We start from the raw sequence: 24,377 nt of genomic DNA, 5'->3' as shown, positions 1-24,377 counted from the left end.
ACAGGGTTTCATATACAAAAAACCACATAAGTCAAACGTTTATGCTGGTTTATGTGGTTATATTGCACTGGTCATATGCTAATTACGACGTTTTGCATGTCCTCATTTGTTTTGAAGTGCTTAATCAATAACGGGCCGAACAAACCAGCGCAAAGTATCGGTTGAGTCCCTCTTTTTGTAAATCTGCTCTTTAGTCTTATATTAAATTTTGTTTGAAGATCTAAAACAATTAAATACAACAAATATGCAAAAACAGAAGAAAACAGAAGGGGTTAAATATTTATATGGCGCTTTAAATACTAAACAAAAGCAGCACAAGTACTGACCCCTGTGGAACTCCACAAGTGACAGTAGTTGGGGCTGAATGCAGTTCATTAACTCTCACAAACCGCTGTTAATTACTCAAATAAGCCTGAACAGAATGTGTGTGTTTGTGTAAGGGGTTTGGGCATGTGGCATCCGAAGCCCGTGTATGTGTGTGTGAGTAACAGTACACTGATGTACTAAATATGGCGGTGGTCCAGTGAGCCCACCTGCTCTCTCTGATCACTGGCACAAACCCCTAACACACACACACACGAGCCTTATCAGCACACTGCTAATCAGAGATGACCGCTCAGAAGAACCAGAGAAAGGAGTACCTGTGTGTGAAGGACCTGGAGAAAGTTCTGGACTCCTGCACTCTGGAACTGAACCAGATCGACGAGGTCTGGCCGAACCTGTACATCGGAAATGTGTACGTACTGACCGCTTCCTCTGTTTACTCCACTTTGACGCCTTACACTGTAAACAGTTCTTACTGTAAACATCCTAAATAACGTACAGTAAAGTATAAAACTCTTCTGAGAAAGATATTTATCACACAGGAAGCACTTATTTTTCAAAAGGACACTAATATTGAAATAAATACAAATAAATAAGTAACACATTGTGATTAGATGAGCATGTTTGTTAACTTAAAGAGGAAAATTCTGAGATGTTGAGATGTAAACAAAGTCATTCAGAGTGACCTGATGGTCCACTGTAGAGAAACCTACCAACTCAGATTTCTTTACAGTGGTGGTGATTGGAACCAGGGGTCGCCATGACTACAACACAGATATAGACATTTTATTTACCATCCAGAACCACCAGTGAACCTACACGAGTCTTCTGAGTTTATATGGAATGTTGATGATGGAAAATAGTGGAAAATCTGAAATAATAAGTTTTCTTTGGGGACAAAAACACCCTGTATGTGTCCCTCCACCATGAATGGATTTAGAAATATGTTTTGGACAGTTCTCAGACTTTATCTTCAAAAAAATTAATTTGAAACAATTTGTCTGGCATCAGGCAGCATATTCATAACCATGTAATTCATTTCTGTGAGGGAGCTTTTAGAGGTGGACGTCTGGTTCCTATCACCACCACTGTGAACAGTTCTGACTGTAAGTAATTCTGAATTGCATAAGTTTCTCTAGAATGGAAAAGAGTTTTTCCCAAACTTTCAATCATGATGGTTCACATTTATATCTCTTCTGTCTTTTTTGCGGACACAAAACACATTTTATCCCCGACTTTTAGCCACTGCTGACTTGCTGTTCACACAGGATGATGACCACAGTAATACAAATGTACTGACCTGGCCTCATTGTAGCCTTGGTACATGTTACAGTATGTCAGATGTGAATTTGGAAACACTTACCTGCCTCTGTCACAACAGTGTGATATATTTTGCCCGTTCTGTCAGGACTCTGACATACCTCCCCACTCACCATCTCTCTCTCTCTCTGTCTGCAGGAGAATCGCCCAGAACAGGGCGGCTCTGCAGCGGATGGGAATCACCCACATCCTGAACGCTGCGCACTCCAAGCGCGGCAGCATCGGGGACCAGAACTTCTACGGCACCAGCTTCGTTTACTGCGGAATTCCAGCAGAAGACTCGTCTTACTTTGACCTGGACATCTACTTCAGATCAGCGGCTGATTTTATCCACAAAGGCCTGAAAACGCCTGACGGTGAGAGACTCTCAGCTGAAACACACACAGAGTTACACTTACAGCGTTTTATCACTGCAACAAACACACAGGATAAAAGACGTGAGAAACGTTCGTAAATTACCTGCAGATTAGGGTGTCTGTGAAAGCCAGAGGTTACCTCCTACTGCTAAACCCCTAAGACCTGTCTCCTAATCCCTCAAACCAATCCTCTATCTCCAAACCCTACCCCTACCCCTAACTACTAAACAATTACCCTTAACCACTATCTCATAACTCATATTTCCTCATTTTTACCCCTCCACCCCACCCACTAACCCAAATAGCCTAATCCTTACCCCATCACCCACCCATTAACTCAAATCTCCTAACGCTTACCCCTCACCCCTACCAACTAACCGATATCTCCTAACCTCTAACCCTTACTTACATATCCTAATCCACCCCTACTTATTAACCCATATCTCCTTATCCACACCTCTACCCCTAACCCATATATCCCAATCCATACCCCTAACCCATATCTCCTAATCCATACCCCCACCCCTACTTACTAACCCATATCTCCTAATCCATACCCCCTCATCCCCACTAACAACACTGTATCTCCAAATTCATACCCCTTCACCCCTAACCCATATGTCCTAATCTATATCCCCTCACCCTTAACTCCTAATCCTAACCCCCTCTTTCCTATTTACCAACCCATATCTCCTAATCTCTACCACCTTAACCATATCTCCTAACCCATACCCCCTCACCCCATCAACTAACCCGTATCTCCTAATCCATATCCCCTCACCCCTAGCCCATGGGTCCTAATCCTTACTCCCTCTCTCCTACCCACTAACCCATATCTCCTAATCCTTACCCCCTCACTTCTACCCACTAACCCATATCTCCTAATCCTTACCCCCTCACTTCTACCCACTAACCCATATCTCCTAATCCTTACCCCCTCACTCCTACCCACTAACCCATATCTCCTAATCCTTACCCCCTCACCCCTACCAACTAACCCATATCTCCTAATCCTTACCCCCTCACCCCTACCAACTAACCCATATCTCCTAACCCTTACCCCCTCACCCCTACCAACTAACCCATATCTCCTAGTCCTTACCCCCTCACTCCTACCCAGTAACCCATATCTCCTAGTCCTTACCCCCTCACTCCTACCCAGTAACCCATATCTCCTAATCCTTACCCCCTCACTCCTACCCAGTAACCCATATCTCCTAATCCTTACCCCCTCACTCCTACCCAGTAACCCATATCTCCTAATCCTTCCCCCCTCACTCCTACACACTAACCCATATCTCCTAACCTCTAACCCTTACTCACATATCCTAATCCACCCCTACTTATTAACCCATATCTCCTTATCCACACCTCTACCCCTAACCCATATATCCTAATCCATACCCCTAACCCATATCTCCTAATCCATACCCCCACCCCTACTTACTAACCCATATCTCCTAATCCTTACCCCCTCACCCCTACCCACTAACCCATATCTCCTAATCCATACCCCCTCATCCCCACTAACAACACTGTATCTCCAAATTCATACCCCTTCACCCCTAACCCATATGTCCTAATCTATATCCCCTCACCCTTAACTCCTAATCCTAACCCCCTCTTTCCTATTTACCAACCCATATCTCCTAATCTCTACAACCTTAACCATATCTCCTAACCCATACCCCCTCACCCCATCAACTAACCCATATCTCCTAATCCTTACCCCCTCACCCCTACCCACTAACCCATATCTCCTAATCCATATCCCCTCACTTCTAGCCCATGGGTCCTAATACTTACTCCCTCTCTCCTACCCACTAACCCATATCTCCTAATCCTTACCCCCTCACTCCTACCCACTAACCCATATCTCCTAATCCTTACCCCCTCACCCCTACCAACTAACCCACATCTCCTAATCCTTACCCCCTCACCCCTACCAACTAACCCATATCTCCTAATCCTTACCCCCTCACCCCTACCAACTAACCCATATCTCCTAGTCCTTACCCCCTCACTCCTACCCAGTAACCCATATCTCCTAGTCCTTACCCCCTCACTCCTACCCACTAACCCATATCTCCTAATCCTTACCCCCTCACTCCTACCCACTAACCCATATCTCCTAATCCTTACCCCCTCACCCCTACCCAGTAACCCATATCTCCTAGTCCTTACCCCCTCACTCCTACCCACTAACCCATATCTCCTAATCCTTACCCCCTCACCCCTACCCACTAACCCATATCTCCTAATCCTTACCCCCTCACTCCTACCCACTAACCCATATCTCCTAATCCTTACCCCCTCACCCCTACCAACTAACCCATATCTCCTAATCCTTACCCCCTCACTCCTACCCACTAACCCATATCTCCTAATCCTTACCCCCTCACTCCTACCCACTAACCCATATCTCCTAATCCTTACCCCCTCACCCCTACCAACTAACCCATATCTCCTAATCCTCACCCCCTCACTCCTACCCACTAACCCATATCTCCTAATCCTTACCCCCTCACTCCTACCCACTAACCCATATCTCCTAATCCTTACCCCCTCACCCCTACCAACTAACCCATATCTCCTAATCCTCACCCCCTCACTCCTACCCACTAACCCATATCTCCTAATCCTCACCCCCTCACTCCTACCAACTAACCCATATCTCCTAATCCTCACCCCCTCACTCCTACCCACTAACCCATATCTCCTAATCCTTACCCCCTCACTCCTACCCACTAACCCATATCTAGTATCCTGTCATTGTGGGGGTACATAAAGTCCATGAAGGGCTGCAAATGGTCACCAAGCAGTGAGTCTGGTGTCGTGGTGTGAACAGAGGCACTCTGGAGGGTCTTCTGATTGTATATCCCATGGAAACTAAAGAACGCTGCACGCTGATATGGGTGTGGGGCCTCCTGCACTGAATGTGGATGTGATTTCTGCCAGAGTCGCTTGTCTGTTTGCACAGACAATTCTAGCCAGATGCCATCGGTCACAATCATTAAGGACCCGTGGGTGACCAGAGCGCTTTGGAACTGGAATGTCCCATCCATCTAGCACTGTCGTGCCTCATTTGAACTCTAATAATTCATGTCACCTTGCCATGAGCACACTGGACAGTGTTCAACCTCACTCACAAGATAACACCTCACAACTTCGACAGGCGTGGGCATTCCTAAGCCGTCCCCTTAGGTAATGCCAATAATCAGTTTACATACTGTTATCCCATGACTTTTGGCACACCTGAATACTGTGTAAGGCCTGAATACTCAGTTTTTAAAATAGTTTTATAACTGTGGGTCAGCAGTTTGAACTAATTCAGTAGAATGGTCCATATAAGTAATCGAGATTGTGTATTAAAGGCAGTATATAGTACATGTTACATGTCATCTCAATAAGATTGTTCTGTATGAACTGCCCCCTCTAGGGAAGGTGCTGGTACACTGCATTATGGGTATGAGTCGTTCGTCCACGCTGGTGCTGGCGTATCTGATGCTGTATCACCACATGCCGCTCCGCTCAGCCATCCAGCGCCTCATTCGGAAACGAGCCATCTACCCGAACAGGAACTTCCTGGCTCTGCTTCTGGACCTGGACCTGCAGCTGAAGAGGAAACGAAAAACCTGCGTACTGCTGTAAACAACAAACAAACAAACAACAGACTGTAGCTGCTCTGTTCGCAACAGCTCAGTGTTTATTGATTAGAGGTCATGAAAATCTGCAGCAAAAGAGGACCTGAGACTCTAGAAGAGCCACTCAGAATTCCACCAATAAGATAAAGGCCTGCGATAGCTGAGCCAATAGAACAGCAGCATTAAAACTTATCTGAGCCAATAGGAGAGCAGAATTAAAACGCAGCACCGTGTGGAAGGCAGAGCTCACCCTGTTTTGAGTGGAAATCAAATAAATTAAGAGTGGCCTCTGACTTTGCACAGTAGCGTAGATGAGCCAATAGGATAGTGGCCTGGCATAACTGAGCCAATAGGAATAGCTTATTAAAAACAGTGGATCATGGGAGCATGAGATAAAATAGTGACATCACAAAACTACTCTCACTGGCCATTTTATTAGAAACACCTCCCTTATAGCTCCACCATGTAGGTGCAGAGTTACAGACTGTAGCTAATCTGCCGCTGCAGTCTATCAACCTCCTGTACTTACATTGATCACTGGTCAGTTTGGTCAGTTTTTACACACATTAGTATCACTGCTAGGTTGAGAGTGGATCGTCCACCCAAAAATATGCAGACAAGAGTGGCTCTGTGGGCAAAAACTGAAGGGCAACAGCACGACCAACACAAACTGTGCATCAACAGCTACAGTCACTAACTGTACGCCAACTAGGAGGAGCTACAGGAGAGGAGTTTCTGATAAAGTAGATTGGACTGTATGTGAAATACATTCACATATATGCTACACGAGTGATATCTTATGAGATATATGTGTTATATGTGCCCTAATCATTGTGCATTATCTTAAAGTTTAAGATCCATTATGGTATAAAGTATTAAAATAAGAGTTGATCTTATAGTAAAGCAGCATTAGAGGCCACATTTAGAGTGAAATCACTGAGGAGACCATCTGCAGCACAGGGAACACACACATACGCCACCATTCAGACGTTTGACATGTCATATTAATTACTGTTGTCATTTTAGTCAATAATAACATGCACACTATGCACTGAAATATTATAAATTAGTCATTAGAAGGTATTAAGGTGTTAACAAAGACTTATATGATAAATAAGAGACTGTAATTATCAACGTGTTGTTATTTCTTATAACGTTAAATGGCTTAAGATATACATTTGATTAGAACTCCATTGTGAATATTAGTTTATTTGAATTTTATCTGGAAATAATGTTATTTGAACTTAATTCTGGATATTAATTTTATTAGAACATAATTCTATTTTATTAGAACTTCATTCTGAATATTAACTGGCTGCCACACACAACGATGAGCAACTGAAAGCTGTTGTCCTCAAGCAGTTCATTGTTGATTGGCAACAACAGCCAACTCTTAGCAAAGTAGGTAGCAGGTATACATGGCCCAGTGACATTGGTCATGTTGGTATAACATTGGCAGATCATATTGGGCCAAAGACATTTTGGCCGGTGGGCCGATACCGGCCTGACATTAGCTGGCAATCATTGGACCTCATTTACCAATATCTTCGTAAGTTCTTTCTTAAATGTGTTCTTGAGAAAGTTCCTAAAAAAAGTCAATGTCAGATTCATGACGTGTTCTTAAAGCGCAGAACTGTTCTCACCTTTGTGCTCTTGAGTGTGTGTAGATTCTGTTCTTACCTGAGAACAAACCCCAGATAAGAGAACACTGGTGAATGTCAGAATCTTTGTGATTCCTCTTAAGAATGGTTGGTAAATGAGGCCCAGTGTTAGATGTTGGGCCTTTGTTGGCCTGATGCTGGCTAGAGGTCAATGTTAGATGGTGAGCGTACACTGGATTGATGTTGGCTAGAGATCAATGTTAGGTGATACATACATTGGCCTGAGGTTGGCTGGAGATCAGTGTTAGACGGTGCGCATACATTGGCCTGAGGTTGGCTGGAGATCAGTGTCAGATGGTGCGCATACATTGGCCTGAGGTTGGCTGGAGATCAGTGTCAGATGGTGCGCATACATTGGCCTGAGGTTGGCTGGAATTGTTTATTATGATTTATTTTGATCATTATTAATACTATCTGAAACGATTAATTGAAAAATGTGTGTACTTAAGCATATTTTATGTTGCCGGTGTTTTTAAAAGCAATAAGACCATGCATTACAGTGATTTTATCATGTGTAAGGGGGTTTTACTGCCTAACAACACCTCTTAACCATAACACCAGTGATACACAGCCTCTCTTGGCTTATTGCTTTAATATATTTGTTTTATATTGTTAAACACTATACACTACTGTAATTCCAAACTTTTGAACAGTAAACGTACACAGTTACTACAGTAAACAACAACAATGCAATTTGAGAATATCAGAGTAGCTATCAAAAGCTGTTACACTCAGATACTGACCACATTCTTCACTATCTGTGCACAACGAGGACCAAAGAGAAAAGGTCAATATTGCAAAATGGGAATAGTCACATGGAAGTGTTAAAGAAATGTATAGTTTTGTTTCTAAATCTTTAAAATAAATGTCTGAATAAAATTCTGATAAACCATTTCTTCTCACTCCTTTTTAAAGGGATATTAACTGTAATTAAATGATCATAACTGAGATGATTTGTGAGTGTTTGTTTATTCTGAGCATGTTGAGCTGATGCAATATGTGTGAATATGTAATGAGAAACGCCTCTTACATATAAATAACCCCACTGGTTAGGAATGAGGGCAGCTAATTTAGGACGCCATGCGTGTGAGGAACGTGCAGAACACTTACTACTCTGTGATTCAGACCACTTTAAAGTGAGTTTTGAAGTACAAAAAAATATCACCCCCCATTTTTGGTGTCTGAAGTTTGCTTCTTTAGTTGAGCAATAGAGGAATGAAGCTAATGTAGCTAACAAGTAATGAACTATTACATCCCACCAATATATATATATATATATATATATATATATATGTACAAGGTTTTGTTCTGACAGCAGCGATATATATATATATATATATACATATATATATGTATATATATATATACATACATATATATATATATATATATATATATATATATATATATAAATATATTTATTGAGAGACAGAGATAGAGAGAGAGAGAGTGATTTAGTCACTGTTTTTCAAAAATGAGGCATTATTTATATCAATTTTATTATTTTATATTTATCATACATCATATAAGAGTAATTTTTACAAAATGCTAAAAAATTCAAAAATGTTATGAAATTATACACTGAAATGATCCATTACTGGTAATTCCTTGATGTAAAAACAACTAGCTATTTTAATCAGCAATATTTGGGCACTATTTAAAAAAAATAAATAAATAAATTAAAATTTATCACATTTATCATATATTTTTCACATTTTTTATTTTTATGTCACATTTATTTTTTGTCTCATATTTTATATTAATTTTATTCAAATCATATTTATCATATTAGAGTTATTAGTATCAGTTTTTACATGTATCAGCAACAAATTCAGTTGAACATCACTGAAAACTGTTCCGAAATTTTGAATACTAGTGCTCATATGTCTGTCCCATATGTATTATACATACAGTACTGTACAAACATCAGAGACCACCCTTCATTTATTTCATTTACAGTCATAAACTCATAATTCATTTTTAATGATGAGATGATATATAAAATAATCCACAAAGAAAAAAATAATAATAATTCAAGAGTTCAAACCTGATTAAAAGCTACAGAGAAACTGTTTCCTAACAACCACCTGGAAGAGCTGGTCGACCCCAAAACTGCCCCCATCAGATAAACAGCACCTAAAGCTTTCATCTCTGAGAGAGAGGAGAAAATCAAGCTGCTTCAGATCTGAAAACATCCACAGGTGTTTCTGTCCATCCTTCCACTGTGAGAAGACGACTCAGCGCTGTGGGTCTGAAAGGATGTATAGCTGATCAAGAAGAACCTCACTGAGAAAAGGAGACGGACACATCAAACAAAGAAGCTGAACGATGGACTGACCACCCTAGAGTCCAGACCTCAACACCACTGAATGTGTTTGATTACTTCAGAAAATGATCAACCAGCTTCTAAGACTGAACTTTGGAGGTGTGTCTGCAGATTCTTTGAGGAGCTCAAGGTGAGTCTCCTGAAAAGAGTGGAAGCTGGAATAAAGGTACACTGACTCACACAGCTGAGAGTCGATTTAGCTGTTGAGGCTTGAACTTAATGATTGTTTTGACCGAAAGTTAAAGGCACTCTGTATTACTTATCAGCTACATTAGCCTCGTAGCTCCAGTGCTAAATTAAAGAAGCAAACAACAAACACGTCTCGGCTGACTGACCACATCTGATGTTGGGGGTTAATCTGCTGAACAACAAGCAAAACAAACAAAATTAAGGACAGGGAACACAGCTGAAGCTCTCAGCTTGATGCCATTCTCAAGTTTCCTGGAAAGCATTATAGACATCTCTCTCTCTCTCTCTCTCTCTCTCTCACTCTCTCACTCTCTCTCTCTCACCCTTACGTACTTGCAACCCGATCAGCTCCAGCTCTCTCACTCGGAGCCTGTTTGGGAGCGGAGCTGATACAGCAATGATCTCTGGAGTTTGAGCAAACCAGGTAATTCAAACAGCCTGTTAACGAACAGAGACATTCATTTAAACTGTGTAGTAGTGATATCTGAGCTGTAAAATACTTCAGTTTTGTAGGACTGTCGCATGTCGTAGCAGTCTTAGATCCACCCTGCTGTCCTGCTGCAGGTCAACGAGACAGATTTATGAACAGAAATGAATCTGTTCGCTTTTTCAGACAGAATCTGGCTGATTTCACAGGCTATACTGATGTACTTTGGCACAGATAGAAAACTGACAGTGTTATAATTCAGAATGATGGTTGTTTGTTTGAAGCAAATAATCTCACATTTCCATTTAGTTTTTTCATTTTGGTTTTGATTACAGTTTAGTTCCAGTTGGTTAAGGGTGCATTAATACTCTCAGTTTTCTAAAAAGTGATGGCTTTAGTTTAGTTTTTATGTAGTTTAAGTTTTAGTTTTAGTTCTTTAGTAGAATAAAATCAGTACCAGCTCCAGTTTTCCAGTCTTCACTCACTGAAGTTACTGCGCAGTAACTGTAATTATGGCTGCGCATCGCAAAGCAAATTTCTTATTTTTCTGCCGGATTTTTGCCGCAGAGATATCAACACTGTTCCAACTCCAGATTCTCTGGTCCGATTGCGAGATTCGGGCTTGTACACAGCTTTCTGGATCGGATGCACAGTTTCCATGTAGCAATAGAATTTTGCATAATTTTTTTCCCATAGGAATGAATGGAGTGCAAAAGTTTTGGCACCTGTCTTGTGTCACGATGATACAAATACAGTAACACACACACTCAACACACCACACACACACACACACACACACCACATAAATGCACACGCACACACTGTTAAGGTAGCAGGAGATTTTAGGTAGCAGTGTATTAAAGGTGGCACTGAATTTAAGGTAGCGGTGAAGTTAAGGTAGCAGGAAATCTAAGGTGGCAGTGGACTTACGCAGCCACCAACTTAGCATCACCATAGCAACCACAAAGCAACCACCTGTAATACCATAGCAACAACCCAGCATCCACTTAGCAACATAATAGCAACCACCTTCCAACCACACAGCAACACCATAGCAACCACCTAGCAACCACCTAGCAACCAGCCAGCAACATAGAAACTAGCAACAACCTAGTAGGAAGTGGGAATGTGACCATTGGGAACGTTGACTTTTTGCCCTTTTATAAGAGGGACATGATTCCAGTGTTGGTGCATGAAGATCAGTTGACGATGTTGCTGCTGTGTTGCATGTGTCTACCTGTGGGATCAGGTAACAGGTGAATTCGGGTCATGCCACGGGGCAGCAGCTACCTGCGCTGCGCCGAGATGGGAGAGGGCAGGTACGAGACGCCGCCTGCCTCTGAGCTGCAGAGGTTACTGTGGATCAAGCCTGGCTCCAGCGGTCATCTCGACGAGGTCAGACCAGGGATCTACATAGGAGACATGTAAGAGTTCCTCTCAGAGAACACCAAAGCAAAGAGAAGGGACCGTTTGGTTCCTGATAACATGACTAAGAGATTAAAGAGCTCACAGCTAAGACATGTTATCTGAAGTTTTCTTTTTTTTGGTTTTTTGGTTGAGCTTAACATAGCTAACAAGTAATGGAAGCGTACACCCCATCAATCAACATGGTGCTAACAGCACGGCCCTACCCCTCTGTTTATTGTGTTCACGTCTAGGGGTGGGGTGTCCCGATTCTTGTTGAGATAGAGGGGTGGGGTGAAGTGTTGGGGCTACATGACCCTCCAAACTGAGGTTTTTCAGAGACTCCAAACAGAGAGTTATGAGAAAGAAAGAAAAACCGGCAAGATGGAGAACAAGAGACCAAAGAAACCCACAAATGTGAGAATTTTCTTCAATAAAAATCATAATAACCACTGTATTATCATAGATTAATGTTGTTTCAGTGTATTATGGTCCTTTTCTTCATAACAAGCATAAAAAATTGCTAATAGTAACTAACGTCTCAGTACTTCATTGTCATATCACTGAAGAATTAGGGGTGGGTGATAATAAATAATTGCCCCCCTCTTTGAAGATCATATGATGCCCTAAATGTAACTAAAGCCCAGCAGTGAGGAGCTGAACTTTACCCTCCTCTGCTGTCACTGCAGACTGGCAGGGTCGCCTACAGAGCAGCGCTGGTAGCTGTTAATGAAGTGATGCTCTTTTTATTTGAGGGTCCCATTTCAGAGGAAGATTTCAACCACTACCCCTGTAGTTCCAAGGGGCAACACTCGAAAACAAGGGGTAGGGGTAGAAATAAAAAATGGGACTGGACCTATGCCTTTAGCCTCAAACTGTGTCAGACTGTTAGGTAATCACACACCTCTCTCTCAAAGATGAAAGCTTTAAGTGCTGTTTATCTGATGGGGGCAGTTTTGGTGTCTACCAGGTCTTCCAGGTGGTTGTTAGGAGACACGTTTTCTCTGTAGCTTTTAACCATTTTTTTAACCTCCAGTTTTGTTTTAGAAACGCCTGTTTTTTTTCTCTCAGTAATATATGTGGTTTCTGACATTGTACGACACGCTGTTATATATAAAAATGGACAAAAGTAGCTGTTCTACTGACGTTTCAATTTTGTCCATAGCATTGTCAATGTTTATAGATAACAGTGTATAATCAAGCCTATGATTTGAGGTTTGAGTCAATTATGAGATGATTTAGGCATACAGTTAGCACCACGCTAATTGGTGGGATATTCATTACTTGTTAGCTGCATTAGCCTTGTAGCTTTAGTGCCAAACTAAAGAAGGACAGTTCAGACACCAAACATGTCTTGGCTGATTGTCCACCTTTGGGGAAACTGTATAAATGTGATGCTTCTGTATTCGTCTTGTTTCAGGTACGCAGCGAAAGACAAACACTTGCTAAAGGGCCTGAAAATCACTCACGTGCTGAATGCGGCTCATGGGAAATACAACGTAAACACAGGGGCCAGTTACTATAGAGACACCAACATCAGCTACCACGGCGTGGAGGCCTTCGACATGCCTTCATTCGACCTGAGCCCCTTTTTCTACTCCGCTGCCCGGTTCATTAAGGACGCTCTGAGCACCCCCGGAGGTGAGGAGGTGAAGTGCATGTGTAGGAGTCCAGGCCAAAGTCACTGGACACTTTAGTACAAACCCCTCCCCTGTGCTTCCACTCAGTGACCACTTTATGAACTCCAGCTGCCATATAGACTGACTATATAGGTGTATAATTACAGACTATAGCCCATCATTGGCCAGTTTCTGACCACAGGCCCTCACACACTGCAAAAAATGGTATCTTGTGAAGTAAAATTATCTTAAAGATTAATCTAATATTTCTCCTGTTGAGACTGTTGTAAGCTTAATTTAAGATTATATACCTTACTTCATTTTTACTTGTTTTAAGTGGTTTTATTAGGTCACTGTGTTGGCAGATAGTTTTGCTTGTTTTAAGAAATGTGCTTGAAACTTCTGCCAGTATAGTGAGATAATTTTACTAAATAAAATGACCTAAAACAAGAAATATTGTCTAGAAATAAGCTGGATAATCTTATAATCAGTGCACAACCATGTCAATATGGGAAACATTAGATATATTGACTAGATTTAAGATCATTTCACTTGACAAGATACTATTTTTATTTCAGTAAAAATAGTCACTTTGTGAAATAAGGTCTGTACTTTTCTAAAAACAGCTTAGGGAGAAGTGCAAAAATTACCAGCAAAAAGGTTTGGTGTGAAACGCTCTGTTCTAGAGAAACTTACAGAGTCAGAACTGTTCATAGTGGTGGTGATAGGAACCAGACGTCCACCTCTAAAAGATCCCTCACAGAAAGTTACTACATGAAATGGTTATGAATTCACTGCCTGATGACTGAAACACTGTTTTCCGATAGTTTTAATGAGGTTTCCAACTAAAACAAATTTTTAAAAATTCATTCACAGTTGAGGGACACATTGCAGGATATTGTGAGGCAAAAAAGCCCAGAAAGAAACTGATTATTTCAGATTTTCCACTATTTTCCATCATCAACATTCCATATAAACTCAGACTCGTGTAGGTTGTAGGTAGGTAAGGTGTTTGTGTATTGTTGTACTGTTTGATTAGGCCTACTATGCCGATAAGCTGCTGTACGCTGTGTTGTAGGTAAGGTGTTCGTGCACTGTGCGATGGGCCTGAGTCGTTCGTCCACGCTGGTGCTGGCGTACCTGATGATCCACGAGAACATGACGCTGGTGGAGGCCATCAAAGCCGTGGCAGAGAACAGGAACATCTGCCCCAACACTGGATTTATGGAGCAGCTCCGCCAGCTGGACAAACAGCTGCACTACCAGGGCAGCGCCTCCTAGTGCTGGTCTTCTACACCAACCAGCCGTTTATAACGCCCCACAGGCCAACGATGTGACGCCCTAGATTAGGCAGGCAAAGACCCTGATTGGCTGGATGTAAAGTGTTCCTTCAAAATAAAAGAGTTAAGTTTAGTGTTAGGGGTTATGATTTGCTGCAGTTAGCTCCAAAATTATTGGCACTCTTGGTAAAGATGGGTTAAAAGCTATTATAGACACTGCCGATTTAATTATATAGGTTAATGTCACCTCATATTTACATCGCAGTGAAACATGACGTAATGGATGGCCAGAAAAATCTCCTGAAAAATATTAATGCAAACATGATTCAGTTACATTTTGTTCATAATATAATAATATTATAATATATTATAATAATAATTTCTGGGGTGCCAATAATTGTGACAGGTGGTTTTCTTGATAATCTTGATAAGGGTTTTTGTTTTCTTAGACTAAATGAATTTTAATTAGATAGATAATCACTAAATTATTAGATAGGTAATTAGATTTTAGATATTAGATAGATATTAGATTAGGTTCAGTGAGCTAATTGACTACAAAGACTTTTTTGTCCATGTTCTTTTTTAACCAACAGTCTCCAACAGTGCCATAACCAAGGGTGCCAAGAATTATGGAGATGACTGCACTTCCCCAACCAAACTAGTTGGTGTAAATTTCCATTTCAAAATAAACAGGGTAACAGTAGGATTAGCTACAGCTCATTAGCTACTGGGTGGGTTTGAGGTTATCATTCAGTGTAAATGGAGGTTAATGCTAGGCTAGGCTAGTGTTAGCTAACATACTGTAAAAGTGTGGTTTTAAGCTGCTCAGCTTTATTTGATTATAAACATAATTATGTGCAACGGCCACTTAATTAAGTCCAACTCATTGTCCATCTTATCAGCTCCACTGACCATATAGTTTCACTCTGTAGTTCTACAGTTACAGACTGTAGTCCATCTGTTTCTCTGATACTTTGTTAGCCCCCTTTCACCCTGTTCTTCAGTGGTCAGGACCCCCAAAGGACCCCCACAGAGCAAGTATGATTTGGGTGGCACTGACGTGGTGGTGGTGTGTTAGTGTGTGTTTGGTTTGGTCTGAGTGGATCAGACACAGCAGTGCTGCTGGAGTTTTTAAACACCTCAGTGTCACTGCTGGACTGAGAATAGTCCACCAACCAAAAATATCCAGCCAACAGCGTCCTGTGGGAAGCGTCCTGTGACCACTGATGAAGGACTAGAGGATGACCAACACAAACTGTGCAGCAGCAGATGAGCTATCGTCTCTGACTTTACATCTACAAGGTGGACTGACAAGGTGGGAGTGTCTAATAGAGCGGACAGTGAGTGGACACAGTGTTTAAAAACTCCAGCAGCACTGCTGTGTCTGATCCACTCAGACCAGCACAACACACACTAACACACCACCACCACGTCAGTGTTACTGCAGTGCTGAGAATGACCCACCACCCAAACAGTACCTGCTCTGTGAGGGTCCATGGGGGTCCTGACCACTGAAGAACAGGGTAAATTTAACTTCGGTTCAAAGCTAAGACATTATTCTCTTCTCCTGTCACCATTCTGGAGATACCAGCGACAGTGAGTGTGTTTACATGCACTTAATAATCCAATAACTGCAGAAAATCAGATTTTGTCAGTAATATGATCAACACGTTTACATGCACTTGGGTAATCAGATAATGGGGAAACTCCAGGTCTACATGAGTCAGGCAGTAATCAGATTTCTGCTTTACAACCAGCCAATAAACTCACAGAAGACGACGTGACGTAAACATAACGTAAACCTCAAACTTCATAATGCGGCTTTTTTTAAACATCACACCACTTTACCTGAAAATATGAACAAACATCATCTAGTAAATTTAAATCCTTCATTTCGTCACGCATGTATTTGGTTTCAGCGTCGCCACGAGACGCAGCAAAACACTTTTGGAGCGACTCTGAAACCAAATACATGTGTGACATGCTGTTTATTTCCAGTACTGCAGTCTGATCTTGTGCATGCAGAGACTGAGAAATCCGAAAGAAATCAGAGTAAGAGTTTACATGCACTGAGAAATCTGATTACTGAGATAAATCTAGACCTTCTGGACCTTACTCCGATCTAGGGAAACAGCGTATGCTGTTTACACGACCATTTGAATAATCAGATAACTGCAGAAATCCGAATATGATCGGATTACTGAGTGCATGTAAACACACTCTATATCGAGTTATAAGGCTGTTTTTGTGGTTGTTTCTCACTATTTAGTAGTTGAACATTTGAGCATGTTTGCAATTTCTACTCAAACTTCTCATGAGGCCAAGCTAAAGCTATGAAGTGATGAAGGTCAGCTGTTTTACTAGAGCTGCTACTAGTTTAACCCTTATGTGGTGTTCAGATTTGTGGGACCCATTTTCAGTGTTTACCAAAAGAAAAAATGATGTGATTTATTATTATTTCAGCCTCAGATTCTTGGCCTTCGCTCATTTTCTGTGAAGAACATATAAAATAACCCATTTTCAGTGTCTTCACTCTGTTCACCCCCCACACGTTTATATTACACATGTGGTGTTGGGTGAACCTGCGGGGAGTAAAAGTGTGGAGGTGCTGGGTCCTTCACTCTGTTCTTCTCCTACATGGCCTGCTGTTAGTGTGTGTGTGTGTGTGTGTGTGTGTGTGAGGGTGGACAACATGGACAGGCTGCTGACTGGCTACAGCTGCTAAAGGAGAACCCTACACTGGACACTTGTGATATTTTAAACATCTGGTATTTTTACATAAATTGTTATGACTGTATTGATTTAAATAAACAATAATGCAGTGGGTCACCAGACCACTGAGTCACAAACACACCAACACCACACAAGGGTTAACCCACTCAGCTCACTGAGAAGCCAACCTTTCTATGGACCAATGATCTGCTACTCTGTGTGGCACGAGGGAAAACAGGAAAGCAGTGGGTGTGACTTTAATTTAATTTAGACCACAGTGGCGGAGTTTATCACTCAAAGGAGAGTTTATATGAGCTTAACTTGTGTGCCTTTCTTATCTTACTGAAAGTGCTCAAAAAACTCAAAAAGTTTACTCACTTTTTTGAAATATAAGAGTTTAATTGTTCCCTCTTCAGTCCATAAATAGATTGGTGTGAAATGGTTCAGATGTCTTTACAGTGGTGGTGATAGGAACCAGGGGTCGCCATGACTACAACACAGATATAGACATTTTATTTACTATCCAGAACCACCAGTGAACCTACACGAGTCTTCTGAGTTTATATGGAATGTTGATGATGGAAAATAGTGGAAAATCTGAATTAACAATTTTTATTTGGGGATTATTTTGCCTCATAGCAATTCAATGTAAGTCAATGGAACCAGACTTTTTTTCAAGCAATTTTCAGTCATTTCTTTTGGTCCGTTCATCATGAAATTTACATACAATGTAAAGGTCAACAGGCATTTTCAAATTATGTCAAAAACCAAAAAATGTCAAAAATGGAGATACGAGGTTTTGTTCCGACAGCAGTGATATACTCCTCTACTGTGAATGGAGTTTAAATATATGGCAAAAATCTTTCCAAATCTATCATAAAACAGTGTCTCAGTCATCAGCCAGTGAATTCATAACCATTTCATGTAGTAACTTTCTGTGAGGGAGCTTTCAGAGGTGGACGTCTGGTTCCTATCACCACCACTGTGAACAGTTCTGACTCTGTAAGTTTATCTAGAACAGAGCGTTTCACACCAAACTGCTCTGAACGACTCTGATTACATCTTAACCATTTAATTATGCAGGAATTTTTGGAAATCCAGTGGAATTCCTCTTTGAGAGTGTACAGTAGCTGAGGGCACATAGTGTGTCACTCTAAACACATTCTCAGCTGTCTGAGGGAGTCTGAGGCTCTGCTGAACGTTTAAATTTATCTCAGTGACAAACACAGCCGAAAATACAATCAGCTCACCGCAATTCACACAGGACCGCAGAGCCGCAGTCCGCAGGCAGCCGTGAAGGAGTTCAGGTAAACAAGCCTCCGTGAGTTTCTCCTACACTCTTCAAATGAAAGCTTCCTAGATGGTTCTCGATTTGGATGTACGGTTCTAGAAAAAAATCTTTTATTGCCATAGAACGTTTACATTACATAGAGGTTCTTTAAACCTGTACCTCCCATTAACACAAACGAATAAGCATCCAATAAAAGGTTGCTCCAAAGCCAAACAGTGTGATTTGGGAGTGGTTTGGTGTGAAATGGTTCAGATGTTTTTACAGTGGTGGTGATAGGAACCAGGGTCGCCATGACTACAACACAAATATAGACATTTTATTTACTATCCAGAACCACCAGTGAACCTACACGAGTCTTCTGAGTTTATATGGAATGTTGATGACGGAAAATAGTGGAAAATCTGAAATAATACGTTTTCTTTGGGGACTATTGTGCCTCACAGCGCCCTGCATGTATCCCTCCACCATGCTAAAACGACATCACATTTGTTCATTTTTGTCACATTTTTGGGATTTTTATTTAATAAAAGCCTGGGATTTTCACTCAGTACTCCTGTAATGGATTATATTACACACTGTTAATTGTTGCCAGGATTGCCCGTCCATAATTATACTTTTAAATCAGCTCATCTTATAATATTTTCTACAATAATGGGAGAAGACAGGGAGCCATCCTGCTCTCCCAGAGAGCAAGGCCAGATGTGCTGTCTTGGACTCCCGGCCATGGATGGCTGTGGCATATTAATATTCAACTCTAAAACATTTTTAATATAAGCACAAGCCTTTAGACCAGGGGTCGGCAACATGCGGCTCCAGAGCTCTTTTACTGCCCTGTTGTGGCTCCACAGCTGAATCAGATTAGTAGGTAAAAATAAAATAATCCTCCTTTACAGTAAAATAAAGCTCTGCTGATCGTTCAACACAGTTTAACAGTAAATGGTCTTAAACTCTGGAGTTAATGTAGAACTGCTGATTCACCCTTTAACCCTGAAGATCAGCGCAGACTGCTGGTCACCATAGCAACACAGACAACAATCCTGCCAAGCTAGTAGCTAACGAAACGGCAAAGAGAGAGATTTAAGATGAACATCGATAATTTGGAGATGAATGGACTTATTAGTGTTTATAATCACTCCAGCTGGTTTCCTGATACGTTTAATCTGCAACGAGAAACTGACAAACACTAAAAAGTCGCGAGGCTGAAGTTTCAAAAGTAGAACAGTTTCTTGTAAAATGTCTCTCAACGTTCGACTTTTTACGAGGCTGAAGTCGCTTCTCATTCTCCAGCTTCTTGTTCGAATTTTCCCGTTCCACCTTAAATGGTGCCTGAGGTGCCACAATGTAACTGCTGCACCAATTAAGGTGGAACGGGAAAATTCGAACAAGAAGCTGGTGAATGAGAAGCGACTTCAGCCTCGTAAAAAGTCGAATGTTGAGATTCATTTTACAAGAAACTGTTCTACTTTTGAGAAAAAGTTTCCTGCTGGAGATGTGAAAAAAGCAGCTACAGCTGAGCTAAAGATTAAAGCAGAGCAAAGTAAGTCTGTGTTTTTGTTTATATTATATTTTTAGTCTATACTAGTACTTTAGCACATACTGAGACATATTTACAGCCAAAATGGTAAAATGGACATGAAATGTTGTGGCTCCCAACATTTTGTGGCTCCCATTTGATTTTTGTTGAAAGGAGAAAATGACTCTTTTAACATTTGGGTTGCGACCCCTGCTTTAGACCAAAAACTTTTGACTGGTGGTGTAATTGTGCACAAAGTAAACATCGCACAGGTCAGAAGCTCTACAGACTGACCAACAGACGACTGTGTTTAAGCAGCTGTAGGAAGAATGGAGAGAAGGGAGGAAAGAGCTGCAGACGGACATCTGAAGTTTGGCTATGAGACTCCGCCCACCTGTGAGCTGCTGGACCTCCTGTTAAAAAGCCGCCGCCCCTCTGACCCGTTTGACGAGGTCTGGCCCAACATCATCATCTCTGATGCGTACGTAGAACCCAGGAGAACCCAAATCTCCAACACCTGCGCACGCATGATAGAGCTTTACAGACATTAAAGACACAGTTCAGCTAAATCACTTAAGTCTGTCTGAGGTTATTTACACTCTTGATGTTCTTCAAGGGTTCTTTAGTAAAGGCAATGGTTCTGTTTAAGACCATTTCATCCTTAAATGGCTCTTTGCATGGTGAAATGGTTCTTCAGATTGGAGAACGTGTTGCATATGGTTCTATAGAGCACCAAATAGGTTCTTTCACTGTTACAATGTCAAGCTTCTAAGAATAGTAGAACCCTTTTTGGTACTATGTACACTCCTAAAACAGATGTGTCTTCAAGGGTTCGTTAGTAAAGACAATGGTTCTATATAGAACCACAAACACCCAACGAACCATTTGCTTAAATTGTTCTTTTCATGGTGAAATGGTTCTTCAGACTGAGGTAGAATGTGTTGTATTTGGTTCTTACCAGTATGTGAAACGCCCCCCTGGTATTCGGGGGTCCCAATACTGGCTGCTAACTCCTTCACTATAGCGGCACTGATGCTTCAATGGCAGTAAATGTTTGTAAAAGTCTCTGTAGAGTCTCTGTTCTAGTGCGGTTCTGCGCTCTTCCTCTCATTAACTGAGATCTTCCTCGTCTCCTCATCTGTAGAGTCTCTGTTCTAGTGTGGTTCTGCGCTCTTCCTCACATTAACTGAGTCAGCTACAGCGCCACCCTGAGGCAGAGCAGTGCTGCAGCTCTGGTTAGTTAAGAACACCACAGACAGAAGCTGATTTGTGGGTGAAGCAGATAAACAATCAGCTTCACAGAATTTGTATTTGGGCGTCTACTTTTCCCTAATAGACAGCATAATAATAATAACTCTTATTTTATTTATTTACCATTATTATTATAGGCAGAACGGTGGTGCAGGGGGTAGCGCTGTCGCCTCTCAGCAAGAAAGGCCTGGGTTCGGTTCTCTGGCTGGGCAGCCAGAGTCTCCATGTTCCCCCCATATCTGTGTAGTTTCCTCCAGGTTCTCCGGTTTCCTCCCACAGTCCAAAGACATGCAGTCAGGCTAATTGGAGATGCTAAATTGCCCCTAGGTGTGTGTGTGTGTAAATGTGTCTGTCTGTATGTTTGTCTGCCCTGTAATGGACTGGTGACCAGTCCAGGGTGTTTCATGCCTTCTGCCCAATGACTGCTGAGATAGGCTCGACCACCACCCGCGACCCAGAAGGATAAGTGGCTTAGAAAATTTGTGTGTTATTATTGTTTTATGTAAATCTTTTTGTGTTGATGATTTTGATTTGGTCAGTAAATTTCATTTCAACTTTTTCTCTCTGTGTAATTCACTTGGCTACATTGTAAATGAGGGTCACCCTCAATGTACTTCTGAGTTGAAATAAAGGTTGATTGACTAATAACGTCATAATAATTCGGGGCAATCGTGAGGCTGGAAGTTAGGGAACCAGCTTTGTGGCCGGAAGGTCGCCGGTTCGATCCCCTCAGCTGACAGTACGTGACTGAAGTGCCTTTGAGCAAGGCACCTAATCCCCAACTGCTCCCTGGGCACCGTGGATAGGGCTGCCCACCGCTTGTGCTCACTGCCCCCTAGTGTGTCTGTTCACTAGTGTGCATGTATGTGGGTGTTTCACTGCACGGATGGGTTAAATGTGGAGGTCTAATTCCTCTGTGTGCAAAACACAGTTGGCTAATGGTTATGAGTTCTAGTTCTATAAGGTTATTTCAGGGACCCCTCAGAGTTTTGCTTTTGAGACATTTAGGGGGCTCCCTGGTATTTCGCACCTTGGTTCTAACCTTTTTGGTTCAATATAGCACCAAAAAGGGTGCGATGTCAAGCTTGTAATAATAGAGGAACCATTTTTGGTGCTACACAGAACCATTTTCATAAAGGTTCTATATTAAACCATTAATACAACACATTGTCCATTAATCTGAAGAGCCACTTCACCATGCAAAGAACCATTTAAGCATGAAATGGTTCTATATAGAACTCATGGCTCTAAATAGAGCCATTGTCTTTACTAATGAACCCTTGAAGAACCACTTAAGACTGTAGGCCTTGTTTTTCGGTGTAACTAATTTAAGAAGGACAGATTTTCTATAGTGTGAACAGCAACAAATCCAAGTTACATCTGACTTATTTCAGTACAGTTCAAGCCACATCTGTAGGTGGTTTTGAATCTGATTCAAATCTGACTATGAAGGCTATTTTTGCAGCTTAGATTTCATATCTGGACTGTATGGACCGGTCAGGGAATTTTTGGGAAAGTGAGGAAAACGAGTTGTTCGATGAAAAGAGCTCTTTAAAGCGCCCCCTGTGTCTTGGTCTCTCTTGTCCACTGTGATGCTGCACTAACCTGATGAAGCTGTTATACAGTAATAAAGCGTAAGAGAGTTTTGTTTGTGTGTCAGGCGCACAGCGAAGGATGTGGAGCTGCTGAAGGTTCTGGGAGTGACTCACGTTGTGAACGCTGCGGACGGGCCGTCCCGCATCCACACGGGCGCCGCCTTCTACTCACACGCCCACATACAGATCCAGTATTATGGAGTGGAGGCTCCGGACAGCAGAGACTTCAACATCTCCCGGTTCTTCTATCCCACCGCACACTTCATACGCTCCGCCCTGACCCTGAGCTGTAAGAGCACTGAACACACACTCACACACTCCACCACCAACACACTGTACAGGTGATAGAGCTGGGGGCAGTCGTGGGCTGGAAGTTAGGGAACCAGCTTTGTGACCAGAAGGTCGCCAGCTCGATCCCCTGAGCCGACAGTATGTGACTGAAGTGCCCCTGAGCAAGACACCGAACCCCCAACTGCTCCCCAGGAGCTGTGGCTAGGGCTGCCCACCACTCTGGGCAAGTGTGCTCACTGCCCCCTAGTGTGTGTGTTCACTAGTGTGTATGTGGTGAAATTTCCCAGTTGTGAGACTAATAAGGGTCACTTAACGGAGCTGCAGCTAAACCACCACAAGGAAGGGTATAAAACCTGTTTGACAATGGTTCTATGTAACACAAAAAAGGTTCTGCTATTGTTACGATGTCAGGCTTGTAACTTCATTCATGCTTCACTCATTTCAGTCTGAGTTATTACTGAATAACAGTTATTAATATGATAAATGCTTCCAGTATTTTGAATGCTACAAAACAATCCTATAAAAACACACCTGTGTGTTGTTCAGCAGGTAAAGTGTTGGTGCACTGCGCCCGAGGAATCAGCCGCTCCGCCACTCTGGTGCTGGCGTATCTGATGATCTATGAGGGTCTCACTCTCTCAGAGGCGATTCAGGCTGTGCGGTCACACCGGAGCATCCTGCCCAACGCTGGATTCCTTCAGCAGCTCAGAGAACTGGACACTGAACTCTCACTGCAGAGACAAACAGCCAACAGAAGCCTTCCATCCTGACTATTCGCAATAAGTCCCTGTTTAAACAGATCCAGTGGACATTTATTCCTTCATCACACACCTGTTTATTGTGTTATGGATTTGTGAATGTTGGTCTTACGTGTGAAACAAGGTCAGTCTGTCACTCCTGCTGGTGCCATTTGTAATCCAGGAACATGACTGAAGGACCGAGCCTGTACGAACAGTTTACTACATTCTTTACTCCATAAACTGTAAATAAAAATACATATTTACAAGAGTTTAGAGTGTAACCACACTCTAATAATAGCAACTAGGATTATATATAACACAAATAACATTTTCTATGACTTGTAACAATATCAAAAAATATAAAACAAAATGTTTTCTATTATATAACAGTTAGTTCCGGCCAGGCAAGCTGATTGGTTGAGAAGCGTTCTAAC

At 41.9% G+C, this 24,377-nt stretch overlaps 3 protein-coding genes across 3 annotated transcripts; all 3 read left to right on the top strand.

Annotated features, from left to right (window-relative positions):
* The first annotated feature begins 516 nt into the window (after positions 1 to 516).
* LOC118808998 (dual specificity protein phosphatase 13-like) lies at positions 517 to 7,302 on the top strand. The gene is made up of 3 exons (XM_036571901.1): positions 517 to 736; positions 1,783 to 2,000; positions 5,440 to 7,302. The coding sequence occupies exons 1-3, from the start codon at positions 609 to 611 to the stop codon at positions 5,649 to 5,651; spliced, it is 558 nt and encodes a 185-aa protein (XP_036427794.1). The 5' UTR covers positions 517 to 608; the 3' UTR covers positions 5,652 to 7,302.
* A 2,842-nt stretch (positions 7,303 to 10,144) lies between these two features.
* LOC118808792 (dual specificity phosphatase DUPD1-like) lies at positions 10,145 to 14,837 on the top strand. Its single transcript, XM_036571669.1, has 4 exons — positions 10,145 to 10,244; positions 11,497 to 11,671; positions 13,072 to 13,292; positions 14,349 to 14,837. Exons 2-4 carry the CDS (start codon positions 11,517 to 11,519, stop codon positions 14,549 to 14,551), a joined length of 579 nt encoding a protein of 192 aa, XP_036427562.1. The 5' UTR covers positions 10,145 to 10,244; positions 11,497 to 11,516; the 3' UTR covers positions 14,552 to 14,837.
* A 3,442-nt stretch (positions 14,838 to 18,279) lies between these two features.
* LOC118808926 (dual specificity phosphatase DUPD1-like) lies at positions 18,280 to 23,973 on the top strand. The gene is made up of 4 exons (XM_036571806.1): positions 18,280 to 18,569; positions 20,385 to 20,547; positions 22,978 to 23,201; positions 23,750 to 23,973. Exons 2-4 carry the CDS (start codon positions 20,396 to 20,398, stop codon positions 23,971 to 23,973), a joined length of 600 nt encoding a protein of 199 aa, XP_036427699.1. The 5' UTR covers positions 18,280 to 18,569; positions 20,385 to 20,395.
* Positions 23,974 to 24,377: the final 404 nt, after the last annotated feature.

This window comes from Colossoma macropomum, unplaced genomic scaffold, assembly GCF_904425465.1.
Source record: "Colossoma macropomum unplaced genomic scaffold, Colossoma_macropomum, whole genome shotgun sequence".
Classification (NCBI taxonomy): Eukaryota; Metazoa; Chordata; class Actinopteri; order Characiformes; family Serrasalmidae; genus Colossoma; species Colossoma macropomum.
Note: the sequence above shows the minus strand (reverse complement) of the source record. Positions and strands in the feature narration are given on the sequence as shown.

Bases quoted from the DNA above. Each gene is read 5' to 3' on its own strand.
- LOC118808998 (XM_036571901.1), top strand. From the start codon at position 609: ATGACCGCTCAGAAGAACCAGAGAAAGGAGTACCTGTGTGTGAAGGAC. The intron at 737-1,782 runs GTACGTACTGAC...CTCTGTCTGCAG, and splicing joins AACCTGTACATCGGAAATGT to GAGAATCGCCCAGAACAGGG. The intron at 2,001-5,439 runs GTGAGAGACTCT...TGCCCCCTCTAG, and splicing joins AGGCCTGAAAACGCCTGACG to GGAAGGTGCTGGTACACTGC.
- LOC118808792 (XM_036571669.1), top strand. From the start codon at position 11,517: ATGCCACGGGGCAGCAGCTACCTGCGCTGCGCCGAGATGGGAGAGGGC. The intron at 11,672-13,071 runs GTAAGAGTTCCT...GTCTTGTTTCAG, and splicing joins GGGATCTACATAGGAGACAT to GTACGCAGCGAAAGACAAAC. The intron at 13,293-14,348 runs GTGAGGAGGTGA...GCTGTGTTGTAG, and splicing joins CGCTCTGAGCACCCCCGGAG to GTAAGGTGTTCGTGCACTGT.
- LOC118808926 (XM_036571806.1), top strand. From the start codon at position 20,396: ATGGAGAGAAGGGAGGAAAGAGCTGCAGACGGACATCTGAAGTTTGGC. The intron at 20,548-22,977 runs GTACGTAGAACC...TTTGTGTGTCAG, and splicing joins AACATCATCATCTCTGATGC to GCGCACAGCGAAGGATGTGG. The intron at 23,202-23,749 runs GTAAGAGCACTG...TGTGTTGTTCAG, and splicing joins CTCCGCCCTGACCCTGAGCT to CAGGTAAAGTGTTGGTGCAC.